At 46.6% G+C, this 20,098-nt stretch overlaps 1 protein-coding gene across 3 annotated transcripts in view; it reads right to left on the bottom strand.

Moving 5' to 3' along the window:
• The window catches only part of CEMIP (cell migration inducing hyaluronidase 1), a 179,750-nt gene that overhangs the window by 64,820 nt on the left and 94,832 nt on the right, over nt 1-20,098 (bottom strand). For 2 of the 3 annotated variants that reach the window (XM_030814901.1, XM_030814902.1), the window contains exons 1-5: nt 13,296-14,439; nt 8,437-8,583; nt 7,456-7,594; nt 6,172-6,408; nt 2,964-3,143 (exon numbers count right to left, since the gene is read on the bottom strand). In XM_030814901.1, the coding sequence (XP_030670761.1) occupies nt 2,964-3,143; nt 6,172-6,408; nt 7,456-7,594; nt 8,437-8,583; nt 13,296-13,389 (797 nt within the window). In that variant the 5' untranslated portion in view covers nt 13,390-14,439. Of the gene's footprint in view, nt 1-2,963; nt 3,144-6,171; nt 6,409-7,455; nt 7,595-8,436; nt 8,584-13,295; nt 14,440-20,098 lie in introns of those variants that run through there. The other variant, XM_030814900.1, reaches the window with a different exon arrangement.

Here is a 20,098-nt window from a genome sequence, read left to right as displayed (position 1 = left end):
TTATTTCTCTCATGCTCAGCTCCCCTAGAGTTGAGCTCGAGGAAAATACCAGAGGCTAATGTGACTGACTACCCTAGCCATCCACCTTGGGCCGTGGAAAGGAGAGAAATCTCTCTTCTTCTTAATAGGGAGGGAAGCAAAAAAAAAGGTCTAAGGTTTTGAAAAATTGTACATCCATCTTTCCTCCGTGAAAGCATGTGCTGCTTTAGGGCAGGAAGGTTTTCTTACCCCGTTTTGTTTTAGGCATTTTGTGTAATGCCTAATGCAGTAATGAAGTTCAGGAGATGCTATCCCCCAAAATGGCAACTTGGCATATTGAATATTTCAAGCTCAAGGAATTTGTGAAATGGCAGGAAGGAGTTTCTGACTTTCCCCTGAAGCAGGTCTAAGACCCTTATGTGAGAGGGCCTTCCTTATTCTGAGAAAAAGGTCATCCTTATCCCCAAACACAGAAGGAAGCCAAGAGGAACCTGAAGGAACAGAGACCTTGCTAAGTTTCCCCTGTTTACTGTGCTTAACTCAAGCCCCTTATCCTACCACATTTTCCCACAGCTCTCCACTTCATCAAACCTTGTTTACAGACACGCAGGTTTAACTGTTTCTTTGGGTCCTCATTTCCTTATGAAGGCTCCCATGTCGTTTAAAACTTACTATCTGAAATACATTTGTGTGCTTTTCTCCTGTTAATCAGTGATTTGTTGCAGGTGCTCCAGCCAAGAACTTAGAAGAGCAGAAGGAAAGAGATTTTCCTCTCCTACAGTAGCCCTCTCTTACTATAAGCTATCAATCGATTTTGGTGCTGAATAGCTCTCATTATTCTTGTTTTGATCTCTTGTCTTCGAAAATGAGTCACTATTGAATGGTGTTTAACTGAGGTTGGGGATTTGACTGTCCACTTTCCTGCTTAAATCCTTCAGTAGCTCCCCATTGCCGTTTGGATAAAATCCAAATTCCTTGGCACAGATTCGAAGGTCCTTTGCCCCCCGCCCCCCTCCAGCCTCACCTCTCACCCCTTGCCTCTCTCATATACTGCCACTGCCTGGCCATCCCCACCTTCTTTGGGAGAAGCACGCTTTTGCCCCTGGGCCTCCGAAGCTGCTGATCTGTCTATGGGAAACAGCTCGGCCTCATCCTCATGTGTTCGTCTGCACTAAACTACACTTGCCCACTCTCTTGCTCTCTCATGCCCCGTCACCAATTTCCATTCATACCTGCCTTCCCCCAGGAGCTCAGGACACCTGGTCTAACCGAGTACCTCCCACCAGTATGTGTTCATTTCCTGAATGGGTGAACAAATGAAGGGTCCAAGTCTCAGTTCTCCTACTGATTTTACATGCTTCAAGTTTATCACTCAAAGAATGTCTCTATACAAATGAGGTGTGGACATGTAATTCCCGCGTACGTATCTCCTTTGCCCATGTGAACAGCCCTGGCAAAAGATGGCGAGTGCCCACCTTTCCAGTGGCTCGTTTATAAGGAGAAAATAGTTGCTAACATTTATGGAGTACTTATTCGGTGCCAGACATGATGACAAATATTTTGTTCATATTATCACATTTAATTGTCCTATAGTCCTTTGAGATAGCTCCTGGTATATCCCATTTTACAGATGCAGGACCAGGCAAAGAGAATGAGTCACTTTTCTGCAGTCACACCTCCTAGAAGGTGCAACCCAGACTCAAACTCAAGCCACTGGATGCCAGATCTTGGGCCCTTAGCCACGTTCTTCTTCTGCTGAGGCCCTAAGTAGTCAGTTTCCTGGTGTTTCTAACTCTCACTGTAAATTAATAAACTGGCCTTTTGGTTTATAAAACAACAGAATGGAAGTGCACTTAGTGTTTTCTAACAAAGGAGCCTTGCAATGCCAAGGTATCATTGTCATCTTTGGCTGCTTAAGTTTCCTGCTTGAGTTTCCTGTCCAGAAGAAGTAGACTCTGGGCTGTCGGAGAATGCACTCTGGAACCTGGAGCACCCCTCCCTCGCCCAGGGAATTTCTGCCCAGCCAGCAAAATTGCTTTGCTCCAAGCCCAGAAAAGTCTCTGGCTTCCCTCTGATCTTGCTCCCAGATGTGGGAAGCTGAAGGGAGGAGCACTGTAATCTCTAAACAGCCATGGGACAGATAACCTCAACTTTCCACTGAGCTGAGATTTGATTCAACATGATAGAAAGGTGTGCTTACCATGGACACAGGGAGGGGAACAACACACACTGGGGCCTGGCAGGGGCGAGGGGCAGAGGGAGGGAGAGGATCAGGACAAATAGCTAGTGGATACTGGGCTTAGTACCCGGGTAATGGGTTGATAGTTCAGCAAACCATCACGGCACACATTTACCTATGTAACAAACATGCACGTCCTGCATATATATTCTGGGACTTTAAATTAAATTTTTTAAAAAGGCGTGTTTACTATGGGGCAAACAGCTTCCTCTTGGTGTCAATGTGTGTGCATGCCAATGTCAGGCATGATGCTGCACTCCAAGGCAAACAAAACACACATCAGAACATGTCAAAGGGCTGCTTCTCCTTGGTCATTTGCCTCAGCGGAGACACTTTACATAATCTCTGAAAAACTGTCTGCCAATCCCCAAGCCATGACATGACCTCTTTGCCAAAGAAAGGGAAAACGAATATTAGCTGTGCATTGGAGGCATGGCTCTTACACACAGTAGATACTCAATATTTTGTAAGTGGCCAGCTAAATGAATGAGTTCATATAAACAGAGAGCTTTTGGTTTTTTTTTTTTTTTTTTGAGTGAACTATGCTTGTAAGAAAAAACAAGCATTCTTTAAGAACAGTTCCCAAATATGCCAAATGCAGATGTCAAATGCAAATGCCTGCATCCACTAGGTCATTTAGGATGGTACGGCTGTGGGGAGAGGAGATGGGAAAGGTAAATTCTCAGTGGGATAGGGTGACTTCAATGTCCCAGAGCCCAGTGGAAGCTGAAGTGAGGGGCAGTACCTAAATCCAAGGTGCAGGAAGTGTTTGCTTCCCAATTTGGTCATTGCCTTCCTGGCCATGTCATCCAGATTTCGAGAACCTTCATCATTCACTGCAACAGAAAGGATCCTGCCATCGGGCACCGCGTTCAAATACTGGACCAGACGTTCACTCTCTTTCTTGGATCTATAGGTGTCAAACCTAAAAAGGGCAGAGAGAAGAGATCTGAATAGTCTTGACAGCAGCCAAAACAAAGAGCTCTAAGCACATGTCTGTGCTGCAACAGCTAACATGCTATCTGATGATCCCAGGGCTGCGATTCTTAAAGAAGGAAGCCTTTTCTTTAAAGAGCAAACAAGTTTCATTATTTTGCATACCATACAGTGATATCCAAGAAGAAGGGTTTTGACTTGACCATAATGTTCATTCGCTGAGTAAAATGCCAAAGAAATGATTGCAGCAGTGAAGACTTCAAGCTCCAGGATGTTGAGTGGGTCACATACTTGAGGTCTAGGCCTTTTGATGTTCCCCTTTCATCCTGGAGGCAGAGGATCATGCCTCTTGCAAGAGCCTGACTTTAGGAGATAGTTCCGATAGCTAGGGCATTAGGAATTTATATCTCTGATCCAGAGTAAAACACCAATCCCAGAATTCTTGGAAATGACATGGAGACTATCCCAAATCCCTTCTCCCACCCATAGAGCAGCTTGCAGAGAGTTACTTGCAGAGATCCAACTTAAAGTTTATTTATTGAACTGTTCATGATTCTTATGATAATGCATCTTAGAATCATTAAAATGTAATCTCTGATTCACACAGTAGCAATCATATAACATTTGAGTATTGTAAATGTTGTTGCATTGCTATTTTCTCCTGTTTACTTTTTAAAAATTATTTTACTTTATTGTGGTAAGAACACTTACCTTGAGATCTACCCTCTTAAAATTTTAAGTGTACTATACAGATTTTGCAATGTTAGACAGCAGATATAATAGCAAGAATTAATAATCTCCAAATTGACTGATAACCTACCCTCATACACATAAAATATCCATGAAATACAAATCACACACAAAAAATCTATACCCCTGGTGAGAATAATTTACAAAGCAAAGACACAATTTTGTAATGATTCCAGCTCTTCTCCATGTAAGAATATAGATTTTGTGCAATTACAGTGGAAATTCCTAAAGAGTATGTCTTGGAACTTAAGGAAAATAGTTCTAAAATGAATCTGGAAAAGTAATCTAAGGAGGTTTTTGGAAAAGAAAAACAGTGTTGGTACCGGTGGTAGCTGGATAGCTGCTCCTGGGTCCTCACACTTGTTTCCAACTGTTGGCACAATCTGATCCAGTCCCACCTAACCTCGCGCCCTCCACTGACTCTCCCCAGGAAGCTCCTGCTGCAAGCCTAGTGCTCCTCAGTGCCCAGTGACCACCTCACCTGCCCACTCCTGTCTTCATCATTCCTTCCCACCTTTTCTCTACCTGATCAAACACCTACTACCTTTCAAGAGCTGACCTAAGTTCCTGCTTCTCTAAGTAATCTTCTCAGATGACTTTTGCCTGCATTTACTTGTGTATGTGTGTGTGTGTGTGTGTGTGTGTGTGCGCGCTTATTAATATCTTTACTCATACACATTCATCTATCAGATTATTGAGATCTCCAACACATACTTTAAGCAAAAGACATTCAGAACAAGCAGACATTCTGTCCTTGCCATCTCCACAGCATCTGTCCAGATCACTTCTCATTAAGAGGTCAGTAAATAAACTTTAAGTTGGATCTCTTCAAGTAACAGTGTTGTACTTAAGAAACAGCACCAAAAAGATCAGCACACAATTGAAGAGGACATCCTCTCTAGTATGAAGGCAGGGGCTACCTGACATACTTTGTGTCAATCAAGGTGTCAGCCGTTATCCGTGGAGGCAATACAGGCACACCTGGGTTTGAATCCCATCTCCAACACTTTCCAACCTTGTGACTGAGTAAATTTAGCCCTGTGAACCTAAGTGCTTTCATCTCTACAAGGTGGATAATAACAGAACTTGCCTCACAGAATTTTGATGAAGATTGAAGTATATTTGACAGGTAAAGTGATGAACAGTGTTTTGCGGGGAGAAAGTCCAGTGACTATTATAGTTACTAATGTTTACTGGCAAGATTGGGTGTCTGTGAGCACCAGCAAGCACTTCAGCTCCTGCCCACCCTGCCCTTGACCGCAGCTGGCTCCTGCTGCCTTCATGGTGACACCCACAGCTCGGGCCCTGTTGTTGAGGAATGCCTGTCTCCCTTCCCCAGCAGCCCCAGGATAGCTCTGTCCCTGTTTGTCTACCCCACCTCTGTCCTTCCCTCTAAAGGGCCAGGATGAGAGCCCCTGGGATTGCAGGGCAGGTCCAGCCTTGGCAGAATCTGCCAGCTTACACCTGCCCATGCTGCCTTCCAAACATCTCTCAGGTACATCCACTAGCAGCCATTCCTTCTGGGTCCTCACCACTGCCATGTCTTGCCTAGACCACAGCAGAAGCTTCCTAACCCCCTGCACTGTCTTTGCTTTTGCCTCCACAATTAAAACCATTCTCTACATGGCAGCCAGAAAGTGATTTTAAATCAGATCATGCTCTTCTTAAAGCCTTTCAGTGACTTTGCATCCCATTTAGAAGAAAACCCACCTCCTTACCACAGCCTCCAAGGTCCTGTCCCACCCCCATTTGTAACTCCCATGTGACTGCATGCTGCTTTTCTGCCACTTGCTGTGCTCCCACCACTCTGGTGGCCTTTCCATCATTTGAGAATGTCATGCCCTTTCATGCCTCTGGCCTTCTGCACTTGCTCTCTGTCTTGAACACTCTTTCCCTGACATATCCTCACCCTTCATTTCTCAGCTCAAATGTTGCGTCCTTACGCTGCCTTTCCCTTACCACCCTATCCAAAGTGGTCTTCCCTAGTTACACTCTAGCATCTCACTCTGTCTTTTTTCCCCCTTACTACAAATTATCACAATCTGAAACTACGTTGTGTGTACATATGTGGGCATGCTTGATCCTCTTCAATTCGGCATCATTAGGCCAATGCCTGGGGAAGGACAGAACTCCTTGAAGGCAGGGATTCCCATCTGTTTCATTCACTGCTGTTCTCCCAGCACCTAGAGTGGCACCTGGCCAGGGAGCGCACTCAATAAGTGTACTTTGAATGAATGAGTATACGTTTAAGTGAAGGCAAACCTTACCGATCAGAATGGATGACTGTGCCTGATTTGGGGTCGATGACATGAACAATAACTCCACGGTGGCCCCAGCTCCTTTCAAAAAAATAGCCTCCTTCTGCCATGCCACCTGGGTGAAGGGTCTTGTTCAGAAATGTCCAGGAGAGCTTTTTCTGTCCATGTAACTCAAGAGTGCCTCCTCTACCAACCCCAATGTACTTCAGACCATAGTAAGGATCCGGCTGAATACCTTCATCAGCCCTGCAAGAGAAAACAGCTTCCCAAAGTTGGCTGACACATCTGTTTACTGGATACTGAACCCAGAGGGAACCTGGGAGTCACAGCTCAGCTCCCTGATCCCCCACCATGGCCACCATAGAGCCAGTCACACTTTTATCACCTAAGGTCAGTAAAAATAACACTAGCGGCTGGGCTTGTGGCTCATGCCTGTCATCCCAGCACTTTGAGAGGCCGAGACGGGCAGATCACTTGAGGTCAGGAGTTCAAGACCAGCCTGGCCAACATGATGAAACTCCATCTCTACTAAAAATACAAGAATCAGCCAGGCGTGGTGGAACACGCCTGTAGTTTCAGCTATTTGGGAGGCTGAGGCACCAGAATTGCTTGAACCAGGAGGCAGAGGTTGTGGTGAACTGAGATCATGCCACTGCACTCCAGCCTGGGCCACAGAGCAAGATTCCATCTCAAAACAACAACAACAACAATAACAACAAAAACGTTAGCAACCCAGTCTTCGTAAGCCAGACCAAAATAAAGCCCTCAGGGCCAAGCAGACGTGCCAATTATTAGTTCACAGGTTGGCACATTTTCCATTCAGTTCTAAGTGTTTTGTATTTTGGTCCATATCAGATGCGGAATCACCTGGACATGCACTGCATACCCTTGTGCATTCCTGGCTCTCACTTCTTAGCACTCTTAATTGTTTAAAGAGGAACACAGCCAGGGGCAAGTACCACATGGAATTTTCCTGTATCTTGTCTATCATAGCCTATTATATAAACGCTTGCAGAGCCTCCCTGAACATGACATGATTGGAAGGTTGCTGAAAGGCTGGCAGGTCCGTCTCTAAAACAAGTACAGCATCCAGGCCACTATAAATAACATGCCTTATGGACTTCAGCTCTCCCAAATCACCACGTCTGTCTTGTTCATGATCCCCATCTGGCAGGACAGAATGATTCCTATCTTACAGGCAAGCTTGCCCTCTTGCCTCTCTCTCTGTCTTGGGAAGTCTCCCTCTTGTCAGATCCATGGGTAGCATTTGATCTGTAGGAGTGGTCTACGCACCTTCCATACAAAATGATGGTGAAATTGCCCTGGAAAGGGCAGAGGGCACTCCCAGCATGCAGCTCTCCTCCGTTGTCAATCAGGATGTGCCGGGTTCGCAAAACAATCGGCTCATCATGGTCTTTAATGACTAGCTTGCCTGAAGAGGTAGCATTGGGAGGAGGTTTAATAACACAGCATTAAGGATAAGGTTATATCAGAGCCAAGGGCAGACTCCCTAAGCACTCCCAATCTCACTGGGGCAGGTAAAAAGGCATATCTTCCAAACATTTCTATACTTGGTGTACAAGTACAGTCATCCCTCAGTATCTGAAGGGAATTGGTTCCAGCACCTCCCAGATACCAACTCCATGGATGTTCCAGTAGCTGATTAAATGGCATAGTATTTGCATATTTGCACCTAACCTATGCACATCCTCTCATATACTTGAAATCATCTCTAGATTGTTTATAATACCTAGTTCAATGTAAATACTGTATAAATAGTTGTTAAACTGTATTTTTAGGAAATAATGACAAGAAGAAATCTGTACATGTTTGGTACAGGTGCAAATTTTTTGGAATATTTTCAATCTGGTATTGGTTGAATTCATGAGCAGAACCCACAGATACAGATGGCTGGCTGTAATTACTTTTCTATGCTCTCTCTTTGCAATGTGTAAATAATGCCTGTCTGGTCAAATGCCATCACTGCATGTACTGCATTCAATGACCAGGCCTCTGAAGGTAAGATAAACAGAATTACTCAAAACACTAATAAGGAGTTTCCTCTATAAATGCTCCTTTCACTAAGATTGGATCTCCGACAAGCCATTCCTAACAGCTCAGAGCTGATGGTTATCTCAAACAACCAAATGCCAGCATGAACCCAAAGCATGTGATGTTTATTCTGTCCACCTGAGCTCATGGCAACCTGCATCCTATCTGCTAAGCTCCGGGGCAGTGGAGGGAAGAGGGAACAGCAGAGAGAGATTGGCTTACCTCCCTCTGAGATGTGGATGGAATAGACTGTGGCAGAAGAGGTGAGCAGCAGTGTCTTGCCCTGGCCAATATGCACGTGGCGGTCTTGGTCATGGCCAGGGTTCCAGGGTTGCAACTCAGGGCTCTGGTCAGGGCACCCAGCAGCCACTACCAAGGACAGAGAGATGTCACTGCTCCCATCTACCAGCCTCACCAAGCAAGAATGCTACAGGCCAAAAGGGGGGCTCCCATGCATCTTTAAGGCCCCTGCCTCCTCTCTGTTAGAGCTAAAAGCAAGACCTTAGAGAGCTGAGAGACCTCCTGACATAGGAGGCAGGACACCTTGGGGACCAGTCATATATTTCGCATGAATTCATCACATATCTGTGAATAAGTCACTTCCCTTTTCTGGGTTCAGTTTCCCCATTTACAAAATAAAGCGTAGACCAGATGGCTTCTCAGGACATTCCAAGCTCTGAAGTTATGCAATGATTTACCTAGACTACTCAGATTCCAAGACATTCTGTCTTCTGGAAAGCAACATTTGAATAGCTAATAAAGCTCTTTCCCTTTCTGCATGAGAATTAGACCTTTGGTTAATTTTCTAGCTCTGTTCCCCTGGAAACCTGAGAAAGATAGTATTATATAAATTGTTACCTAGCAACATTATTTATAACAAAGTGACCCCTGATTGGTGAATATCATCTAAACTGGGAGGAACTATAGTTTATATTTATACATGGTAGAGATGTCACACTGTAGGCTTCCCTGAGTGCAGTGACTCTTAAAATGGGACATTTTGCAAGAACCCTGAAAGTTACATCTATGGAGTTGCTACTGGCTCCAGTGGGGCATGAGGCTTCTAAGACACAGTGGTCTCCACACTTGTCCAGTTACAGTCTGATTTCCTCTCACCTGAGCTGTCACCTAGAGAACCAAAGAGAATAGCTTCTGGATGGCTGTCTGGAAGGCTGCCAGGACCACTCCCATGGAAGAGAGGAGGCTTATGCTGCTCTGATGGCATCTGTGTTTCCTATTCTATATTTTTCAAAGCAGTCTGATGACCAGTGTGACATGTGGTCACCAGTGTGAATGTTTAGTTGAGCCTAAAAAGACCCAGGGTGGGTATTGCAGCGGCACTTCTCCCTGACCTCTTTAGAAGCACAGGAAGGAGTCTCAATGTTCACATGGCTAACAAGACTTGACCCGGCAGTGTCCTGAGGTGGGCTTGAGTGAGGAGGACTGGCACTGTCACAGAAACTGGAACAATCTCCATCAATAGCATGGAAAATCCAGAGGGAAACAGGCGGGAAGAGACAATGGACAAAACAAGACAAGAATGAACTGGCTCCAAGAACAAGCCCCAATGCCCTCCTTTTTTCTGTGACCAGAAGGGTGCTAAGTATGAAACAGTAGCTTTCAAATCAACCTGGGGTAGTGGTGAGGAGGTGGGAAGGTGACGTGCAGGTAAGCTCATAGCAGGGCAAGATTTCAGATGAGAAACTCTGGGGCAAGTACTGGAAGGAATGGAAGCAAGCTCACAGCTCAGGCCCTGCAGAAGGGAGCCTAGGAGAGGCTGTGTCTCTCGAGCAAAGAAGGTGCCATGAACCCTGGGAGGGATTCTGGCTTCAGTGCATGCTATGGTTTGGCTGTGCCCCCACCCAAATCTCATCTTGAATTGTAGCTCTCACAATTCCCATGTGTTGTGAGAGGGACCCAGTGGGATGTAATTGAATCATGGGGGGGTTTCTCCATAGTGTTCTCGTGGTGGTGAATACGTCTCAGGAAATCTGATGGTTTTATCAGGGGAATCGCCTTTCACTTCGTTCTCATTTCCTCTTGTCCGCTGACCTGTAAGATGTGCCTTTCACTTCTACCATGATTGTGAGGCCTCCCCGGTCATGTGGAGCTGTGAGCCTATTAAACCTCTTTCTCTTTACAAATTATCCAGCCTCGGGTATGTCTTTATCAGCAGCGTGAAAACAGACTAATACAGTGCAATGACGGGCATGTCAGTTCTAAATGCTCCTTGATTTTTGTTCAGCTATCTCCAGAGTAAGAGTGTCTGTCCCATGTTTATATATGTCAAGGAAAACTGGAAGTTCCCCCTTCATCTGCACTCAACAAGCACCAGATAACGGACCCCACACCCACACTGAGTTGTCCTCTTTGCCCATCCGAAGGCAGCTACTGGCCCTTCTCTTCTCTGCAAAGCAGAGTGTAGGCACTCAGTGTCCGCTTGCTGGGTCTCATCCTCATCCCCGCTTCCAGCCCCATAACAACCCTCCTCTAGGCTCCCTCTGCCTTGCTGTCAGCCCTAGTGCAGGCTTTGGTTCTCTTTCATTAAGAAAAGAATTTCACATTTTTTGGAGTTTCACCAAAGTAGCTCTTCCAGCTATTGTAAATGTCAAGGGGCTCAAGCAGTGGCAACAAAAGGAAAAAATGTGGGAAGACGTGGGCTTGCTCATCAGTGGACTTTCCATTTTAATGTAGGAGCAGAGTCGCCAGTGGTGGGGTGGGCTCTCTGCGGTGATACTGAGCAGCCAAGGATGGTCATGAAGGCTGGGCTGTGAAACCCACTGTTGGTTTTATCTCCAGACGGGGTCAGGTGCTTGGCTGGCTTCCAGTAGGGGCCAGTCAGAGGCCCTGGGCTGCCTTCCAGCAAGTCCTGGACAAGAGTGTCAGGCTCCAAGGTGGTGAATTCCCAGCCACGTGGGGAACATATGTGGCCAACTGAGGATCCCAGTGGTCCAGGCAAGGAGCCATGAATATGCTGGGAAGGAGCCATTGCAACTCCACTGGACAAAGCCTTGCAGCCTCGTAGTCCGCATCTGCCAGGACAATCCTGACTGTTCTTTTCACTCTCCAAGTGCAAGAGTTTGCATAGACTTTGCATCTGGATTTGGAGGTGGTCAGTCTGACCTGCGTGAGCATACATCCCAGCTCTCCAGAAGCTCTGACACCATGGCTAAAGCACAGCAAGTGCAAGACTGGCCTTGAATGGACACTCCTTTTTTGGAGCTGGACATTTTCCTCTCGGTGAAGGCCAGTGTCAGTGGCTTTTCATTTGTATGAATCAGAAAGTGTCTAAAGAGGGCCAGGGCTTTTGCTGAACTATCACCATGGAAACCACCCTCACTTTTCCAGGAGGGGCCACTAGAAGCGGGATTGAGAGGGAGTGCAAGCCCGACCTACTTGGAGCATGAATAGCAAGGGTTGGCTTCTACATCCCTCTGACATCAGAGAAAAGCACAGGCCAGAGGGAACCAGAGGCTCAGCCCCTTTCCACATGGCTGATATGCAAACAGCAAGAGAGGTGCCAGGATGCGGGAAGAAATAATCAAGGGAAGTACCTGAGGGCACCTCTCCAAGGTGGATCACTTTTAGGGTAAGTCACCCTAAAAGATAAACCCAAACCCAGTTCCTGGCACAGAATCAATGCTTGCTTTGTGTTTGTTAATTGAATAAATGAAAGAAAGATAAATGAATGAATTCAGGTAATATAGCCAATTATTGCCTGGAAAGTTAAAATAAGGACTACTGGCTGGGCATGGTGGCTCACACCTGTAATCCCAGCACTTTGGGAGACCAAGGCTGGAGGATCCCTTGAGCCTAGGAGTTTGAGACTAGCCTGGACAACACAGTGGGACACTGTCTCTACTAAAAAATTTTAAAAATAGCCAGGCATAGTGGTGTGCACCTGTGGTCCCAGCTACTAGGGAGGCTGATCTGAGAGAATCTTTTGAGCCCAGGAGGTAGAGGCTGCAGTGAACCATGATCATATCCACTGCACTCCAGCTTAGGCAACAGAGTGAGACCCTATCTCAAAAAAAAAAAAAAATGCTACTTGCTATGTCCCCTAAGGATCAGAAAGATTCTTCAAAAAATCACAGTGAAGGAATTTCACTAGTTATCAATTATTTTCTTCTATCAATGGGTTGAGAAAAACAAAATATAAATTCAATGTAAGGTTCTTTATTCTTATAGAAAAGCATCAAACTCAATGGACATAAAAATAGCATTAATACAAGAGCAATCAATGGTGATGATAATATTGCAACACTAAACCCCCATTTGAAATTTAAAAATTGTCCCTGTCTCTCACTGTCTTCTGTCCCAAGTTTGGATTATCTGATCAGTGTTTCCTGTAGCCCAGGGAAACTTACCTTACACTTCTAGATGTTAATCGAAAATCACTTGAAGAAAAAGCTGACAATGTTGAGATAGAAAAACAGATCTAAACCTGGCTTAGAGCATTAGGACTGAAAAGTACTTTAATGTACCCAGATCCTATGACACCAAAGCAGGAAGGGAGCATTGAGACCAGGTGGTCCAGACAGAGTTGGAAAGATATCTCTCAGATATGTGTTTTGTTTTTTTTTTTAACAGCCTCTTAGAGTGGTTTGTACATGTTGAATTCACTGGTAACATTTAAAAACCAGGGAGATTTTACATAAAGCTCTAGATGTCTGGCTTCTCTTAAAAATTCAGATCCTGCAAAAGGGGACCCACCTTCCCACAGTAGCAACTGGCTAGAACTGAGGACAGTGTTTCCCTTTAGAAGGGCCTCAGTTCTCCAGTTGACCACAGTCCCTACCTGGTCAGCTTCACTCATTTGTATCAGGTGCCTGGCTCCTGTAGGCACTGAGTTTGCAATCCCTGATTCTAGTCCAACCCCTTCATTTTGTGGATGATGAAACTGAAGCCCAGGATGAAACGTGCCGGAGACCAAGGAGTTTAGTAAGGTCGGGCCAAGGCCCAGGCACCCTGACCCACTCCCATGGCTCCTTCTCCTGGCTCCCCCAACAGCAGCCTTGCTCCAGTGAGGGGCCGTGCCTTCCATGCTGAGATACAGAGGTCCATCTGTTTGCAGTGCTCACCTGTGGATGTGGCCCCAGGGAAGTAGGTCAGAGTGAGCCAGCTGACGGTCAGCATGGCCTTGAAGGAGAAGTCCTGCCTCCCAGCAGCTCCCATCCTGGCAGCGTGCTCCCTGAAAGAGAAGCACACACAGAGTCAGACATGCAGCCTTGGCAGGCTGGAGTCAGTATACAGGGCCGACATGGAGACAGACAGAGCCACATGCACACGCACAGACACGGGACAGGCAGTGCCAGAATGGGCACACTCCAGCCAGCCCACACTCCAGTGCGGCGTCCTCACCAGTGGCTTCCCCAGCTGCCACAACTCAAGGCCGGGCAGATTGGGGCATGAAAATCCTACCGTTGTCCTGCCTGTGTCCTGCAGCTCAGAGACCGAGTGATGGGTGGAATTTCATCCTTGGCACTCAAAACTCCCTCCCCTCCAGAATGAAGCTTTTTTCTTAAGAAACAGAGCAGAACAAAAATACTCCCACTGAACATGAGCTGGGAATTAGATTCCACCAACTCGCTGTGTGATCTCAGATGATCTGTTTAATCTCTCTGGATCTCAGTTTTCTAACCTTTAAAATGAGGGTGTGGACTGGCTGATTTCTAACCTTTACATTATCAGTCTATGCTTCTAATCCAGTCCTGGATAATAATATTGGAAACATAAATACAGATGCCCACATGTTATAAGCCCTCTTCTTATCTATCTAGGAGGAAGATGTGGCAAAGATAGCTAATTGTCCCCAATATTCGTTTTCTTCTCCTTCCTCAGTAACAGAATCCCTGGTTTTTATCTGGGCACATGGCTACCTAGAATAAAGATTACATTCCTCAGTCTCCCTTGCATTAGTTGTGGCCTTGGAATTCAGCTCTGGCCAATATAGCAGAAGTGTAGTGTTTGAATTCCAGGAAATTCTCTTAAAGGAAGGACAGAGAGACTTTCTTCTCTCCCTTCTCCTTCCTGCTAGCTGGAAGGAAGATGTGATGGCTGGATTTTCAGCAGCTATCTTGGGCCATATAGTAGGAGCCATGCATGCACTGAGGATGCCAATGCAAGCAGAGAGAAAACTTAGGCCCTGACCCTGTGTAGAACCAAAATACCCTAGATGATGGACTCATTTTATTGAGAGAGAATTAAGTTATTTTATTATTTTATTTTATTAAGACAGAGTCTTGCTCTGTCACCCAGGCTAGAGTGTAGTGGCAGGATCTCGGCTCGCTGCAACTCCCACCTCCTGGGTTCCAGCAATTCTCCTGCCTCAGCCTCCCCAGTAGTTGGGATTGCAGGCATGCACCACCACACCTGGCTAATTTTCGTATTTTTAGTAGAGACAGCATTTCACCATGTTGGCCAGGTTGGTCTCAAACTCCTGACCTCAAGTGATCCCAAAGTGTTGGGATTACAGGCGTGAGCCACCATGCCCCGCCTGAATTAAACTTCTAGTTTATTAAACTTCGATTTTATTTAAGCCACTGTTATTTGTTTTCCTTTTACTCGTATAGAAGTTTACTATGGGAATCTGTCTAGGTAAACCTCGAGACAGGAACTTAATAAAGAGAAAGATGTGAGATTTCCTTTTCAGGCTATAATATCACTTGGAGAGATGTCTGTGCAAGCCCTCTGTAGCACACATAGAGAACTTAGATGGGCTTTGGGGGTGGCCAGCTTCAGCATCTATGCCATCTCCCCAATTCCTCCTCTGAATCTGACTGTAGTTGTGCCCAGGAACAAACAGATACTCTCCCACACTGAGAAAAGGGCCAAAATCTATCTCACCCGGCCCAGGCTCCTCCCTTTGAATCAGCTCAGTGAAAAATCTGATCACCCCTGACCTTTCGGTTCAAAGTGAAGCTCTTTGTGTGAGTTCAGCGAGTTGGGACAGGCAAGGGGACTGAAAGGAGCACACTGGGACCGCTGCCTGGGACCTCCCACACAGGTGTGCTTGGGAGGCCGGGGGAGGGAGGACATGATACTCCCAGAATCAATGCCAGCTGTGTCCTCTTAACAGCCATCCTGCCTGACCCAAGCCTGCTCTGCTGAGAACGACAGGGCCCATCCTAGTCACTTCAGCCAGATTGCTGAAGTCATGAATCACAGCATCTGGGAATGGCTCCTTTCCCATGGCCCCCAGAAGAGGAGTGCTCCATTTCATGCTCCTTGCAAGAGAAAGAAGGGAACACCAGGAATAGGAGCATTTCATGGTCCTCATGGAAACAACAGAACCCTGGTCTCAGGTCTCCACCAGTTTAGAAAAACCAAAGGTATGAATAGTTTGCTGTCTGCTGCCAAAGGGCCCCAAATCATCATGGCTTCAGAGGAGCCCTTCCTTGGTAAAGGAAGATGACAGGCAGCAAGGTTGGATGTGGCAGGGTATGGGAGGTAGGCTGGGTGGGGGCATCCCTCCTGCCCTAACTTATTGGGTGACCCTCATTAAGACATTTCCTTCTGCGGACCTCAGACTTCCCAGGTACCAAGTGGGGAATTTGGTGACATGGACACTGAAGCTCTGACATCTTCTAATTATATCACAGGTGATTTCAAAGACCAAAAAAGAGTCACTTTCTGGATAAATGCAAAAATAATTCCACATGGAGGAATATGCTCAACCCCCTTTTCCTAACATTTGTGAGCCCTTCTGCTATGTCTCAGAGCCAGCTGTCTAAGCCACTGGGGGCAGGGAGATTGCCCCTGCCCAAAGAGGCTAATCCCACATTGCTGAGCAAGGGGTCATCCGTGCCTTCTTGCCCCTAAGTGGCTTCCAGTGCCTGAAGACACATGTCCCGAGAAACATTCCATTGAAGTGAATCCTAAAAGATTCCCAAATTTCTCTTGGGAATTCTTTCACCAAGGGAGGACAGCATTCTCCATTGGCCATTAAAAGCTTCCTGGCAACAAGAACTGGGATTCCGCTTCTTAGCTGGCAAGATAGTCCTGAAACAGTTTCCAGCTGTTGAAGGCCTCAGAAGAGTGCATGTTAGCTAACAATGCTGGAAGTCTCTGCAGGAAGCTGTTAGCTGGAGACTGGTTGACCGCTGTCCTCACTGGGTTAGAGGCCTGCTCAGAGATTGAGCCATGAGGACCTGAGCTGGCCTGTCCCTTCAAGGGTGCAGCAAACTCCTTCAGCAGAGCCCGTGCAGAAGAAAATGCAGGCACCCTTTTCCGAAAGCCAGCACTTTGGGATACTCCACAAGTCTTCACAATAACAAGCTAAAATTTTCCAGAAGCTCAGCTGCCCCCAAGTCCAACTGCTGCTCAGTCCCCATGGTTGCTGGGCTTCACAGGGTCAAGAGACACAAGAGCAAAAGCAGGGGCAGGAGGCATTGCTTGCTGGCGTCGCTCTCTGCTTCTCCTCACTGCCATTGCTCACCGGGCACCTGAGTCTCTGCTCTCCCTTCAGGTAGCCCCAGGCCCAGCCGCACCGGAGTCCAGGGCTTGTCACCTGCAGAGCAACGGGAGACAGGGGAAGAGGAGCCAAGTGTTAACAGGAGCCTCCAGAGGGGCTGCAGAGCAAGGCACTCCCATGGCATCCTCAACCTCATGGGCATGAGGATTCCTGCTGCCCAGAGAGGCTACAGAAGCTAGGATCTTTTCTAGGGATTATTGGAAGAAGAGGGAGCAGGAGGTAAGAGAAAGGGTCAGTTTAAGCTGTGAGGTAGGAGGCGAGATGAGACCTGCAGGGTGACCTGGAAGTTCCTGGGATAAGACAGCAGAGGGACAGCCATCCCCATCCCTACCCACCCTGCATGATATGATTCTTGTTTTAGGCAAACCTAGGCAAGGTTCAGCTCAGTGACTAGCAGGACGGTGGGGTAGCCAGGAGCATGAGCTCCAGAGTCTTTCATCCCAGCCATGCAGCTCACATGGAGGGTGCCATCTGGACACCTGTACCGCATTTAAAAGTCTGTAACGCTGAGATGATGCACTGTAAATTCCAGGGTCACTGAGAATCAAAAGAGACACTGACCCGTGGTCAGTGCTCAAGCCATGAGGGCTCGTGGTTTCAAGGACAGTCCGTGGCATGAGAGAAGAGATGGGAGACGGGACCTGAAAATCTGGGTTTGAATTCCAACTCTGGCTCTCATCAGCTGTGTGACCTCCAGCAGCCCATTCAATCTCTCTGTGCCTTCTCATTGTGAACATGGGAATAATACTACTACTGATAACCATGAGTTATTGTTGTGAGGGTCAACTGAGATATACTAACTTGAAAAACGTCAACTCATATATATCACTGGTCTTTGGAGTAGGAGCTTTGGGAGGTGCAGAGAGGAATCGGATGTGAATCCTGCCTCTCGAGTATCTTACTGGCAAGAGGAGAGAGAGGCAAGTACACAAGGAACTGCACTCCCAAATGGCAAGCCGCTATCTTCTTAGGCAAAGGAAAATAAAGAGATGGTACCATTGACAGGATAGCACAATCTAGATAGTCACTCTTTGCTTCACTTAGCAAAGTTCAAGGGAAATATTTTATTTGAGCCTAATGACTCTGGACACTTTCCTTAAAATGACATATGAGAATATAAGTCATTTTTTCTCCTGTTGAGAGGTGGCAGGCTTTGGAATCAATACCACATCCTTGTGAATTTTCTGGGCACAGTTTTGTTTATGCTTATATGTCACTTAATGGTTATATATCTGTTATGGGCTGAATTGTGCACTCCCCAAATTCATATGTGGAAATCCTGTCCCCCAGTACCTCAGAATGTGACTGTATTTGGAGACAGGACCTTTAAAGAGGTAACTAAGGTAAAATGAGGTCATATGGGTGGGCCCTAATCCAATATGACTGGTGTCCTCATAAGAAGAGGAGAGTAGGATGCAGACACAAAGGGGAGACCATGTAAAGAGACAGGGAGAAGACAGCCATCTACAAGCCAAGGAGAGAGGTTTCAGAAGAAGCTAACCCTCCTGACACCTCGATCTCAGACTTCTAGCCTCCAGAACTATGAGCAAATACATTTCTGTTGTTGAATTCACCCAGTCCCTGCTACTTGGTTATGGCAGCCCTAGCAAACTAATACAGCATCCTCGAGTAAATCATCTAGCTTTTCTGAAGCCCACAGGTTTCTCCCCTGTAATGATAATAGTAATAACTGAAGCAAACACTACCAGGGTCCTGTTAGGTGCGAGGCACTGCTTTATGCACTTTTCATATATTGACTAATTTACTATCTCAAAGCAATACTCTGAGCTAGATATCATTATTAGCTCTAGTTTATGGATGGGGAAACTGAGGCACAAAGTATATAACTTGCCCAAGGTCACACAGGAAGTAGGTGACAAAGTTCAAAGCCTGCCTTTCTTCTCCAGAAGTTGTGCTTCTAAGGATTAAACTATTTGCAGTATAATCTCAGGATCTCAGAATACAGGTGCTGGTAGGAATATGAGAGATTATAGAGCCAGCACTTCTCAAACTTCAGTGTGCACCTATGTTTTCCCAGGAAACTTGCTAAGAAATGCAGATTCTGATTCTGTAGGTCTTGCTGAGAAATGCAGATTCTGATCCTGTAGGTCTGGGTTGGGGGCTGAGGTGCTGCCAAGGGTTACAGAACTAGTAGGTGGCTTAGTCAGGATTTGAACCCAGGTGGTCTGGCTCCAGAACCCACATTCTATAAAATGGGAACAAGAACACCACTCCCTGCCTATCTCTCACCCAGGTTTACTGGGAAGAGTAAATGCTCGATTTGAGCCATTTCTCTGCCCCTGGTAGACAAAATAATGATCTTGAAATCAAGCCTGGGTGAGCTTGGGGGAAGGTGGGCAAGAATCTCCCTCCAGCTTTCTTGTGGTGGCCAGGGAAGCTTCTGTTTCCCCCTTCCTTTCTGACCTAGGTTTCTTGTTCATGGACTCTTAAATCCATGCCATGGCTCCTGGAGGACTGGATCGCCTGCACAGGGTCCACTAAGATCCTTTTCTGGCTAAGGACCCAAAAGTCCACCTTTGTGGACACCAGAAACCACAGAAACAGGAAAGCAGAGCTCAGAGATCTTGTTCACACAGGACAGAAATCTTCCCTGACAAATTGTGATGCAGAAACCCTTCTCTGACATTGCCCAGTAAGAGCCTTGTCCTCCTCTCCTGGGTCAGGTAAGGGGTAGCCAAACACACCGTGCCCCCCATGCCCCACCACATCCATCTGCCACTTATTCCTCCCCAGGCCCAGCTGTCTCCTGACAGAGAAATGCATCTCTCTGGTCACCTGGTCCTGACACAGTATCCCTAGAGAGAAGGAAGTGGGAGACAGAACAATCTAAGCACCCCTCTGGATCACAGATAAACACAGGAAGAGTCCCAAGCCTGGGGAACTTCCAGCAGCCCTGAGCTCCCTCCTGCCAGCCCTTTCTCAGAGGGCTTGCTGTCAGCACAGTCTCCTTAGACAGGATGTGTGGGACTGCTGTGCAGGGAGCCCAGGGACAGGGCACCCCGACCTGCATCCTTGGAGAGAAGCACTTAGAAAACCCTTTGCCTCTGCAGATCGGGGCATCCCAGGATGCTGCAAGAAACATGTTTCTCTGGCATGAGTTACTTTTACCTTTTGAAAACACACCTGCCCAGACCTCTCCCATTGCTGCAAAGACCAAAAACCCCAGAGGCCCTCCAAAGCCTGGTCTCTCTTCCAGAAACTGTGCTTCTAATTCCGAAAAATAAAACATCTTGTAGTTTAGCTTCAGGCTCACAGAAGTTAGGAGCTGAAATAAGACACCTATTCCAGCACGCACTTTCTTATGCCTATCAATATAGGGGAGGGGACTTGTTAAAATGCAGATTCTGATAGGGCAGGTCTGGGGTAGGGTCTGATTCTGCGTTTCTAACA

The sequence above is a fragment of the Nomascus leucogenys genome, chromosome 6 (genome assembly GCF_006542625.1).
Source record: "Nomascus leucogenys isolate Asia chromosome 6, Asia_NLE_v1, whole genome shotgun sequence".
In the NCBI taxonomy this organism is placed as follows: Eukaryota; Metazoa; Chordata; class Mammalia; order Primates; family Hylobatidae; genus Nomascus; species Nomascus leucogenys.
The sequence above is the reverse complement of the archived record's forward strand: the minus strand, read 5'-3'. Positions and strand labels throughout refer to the sequence as shown.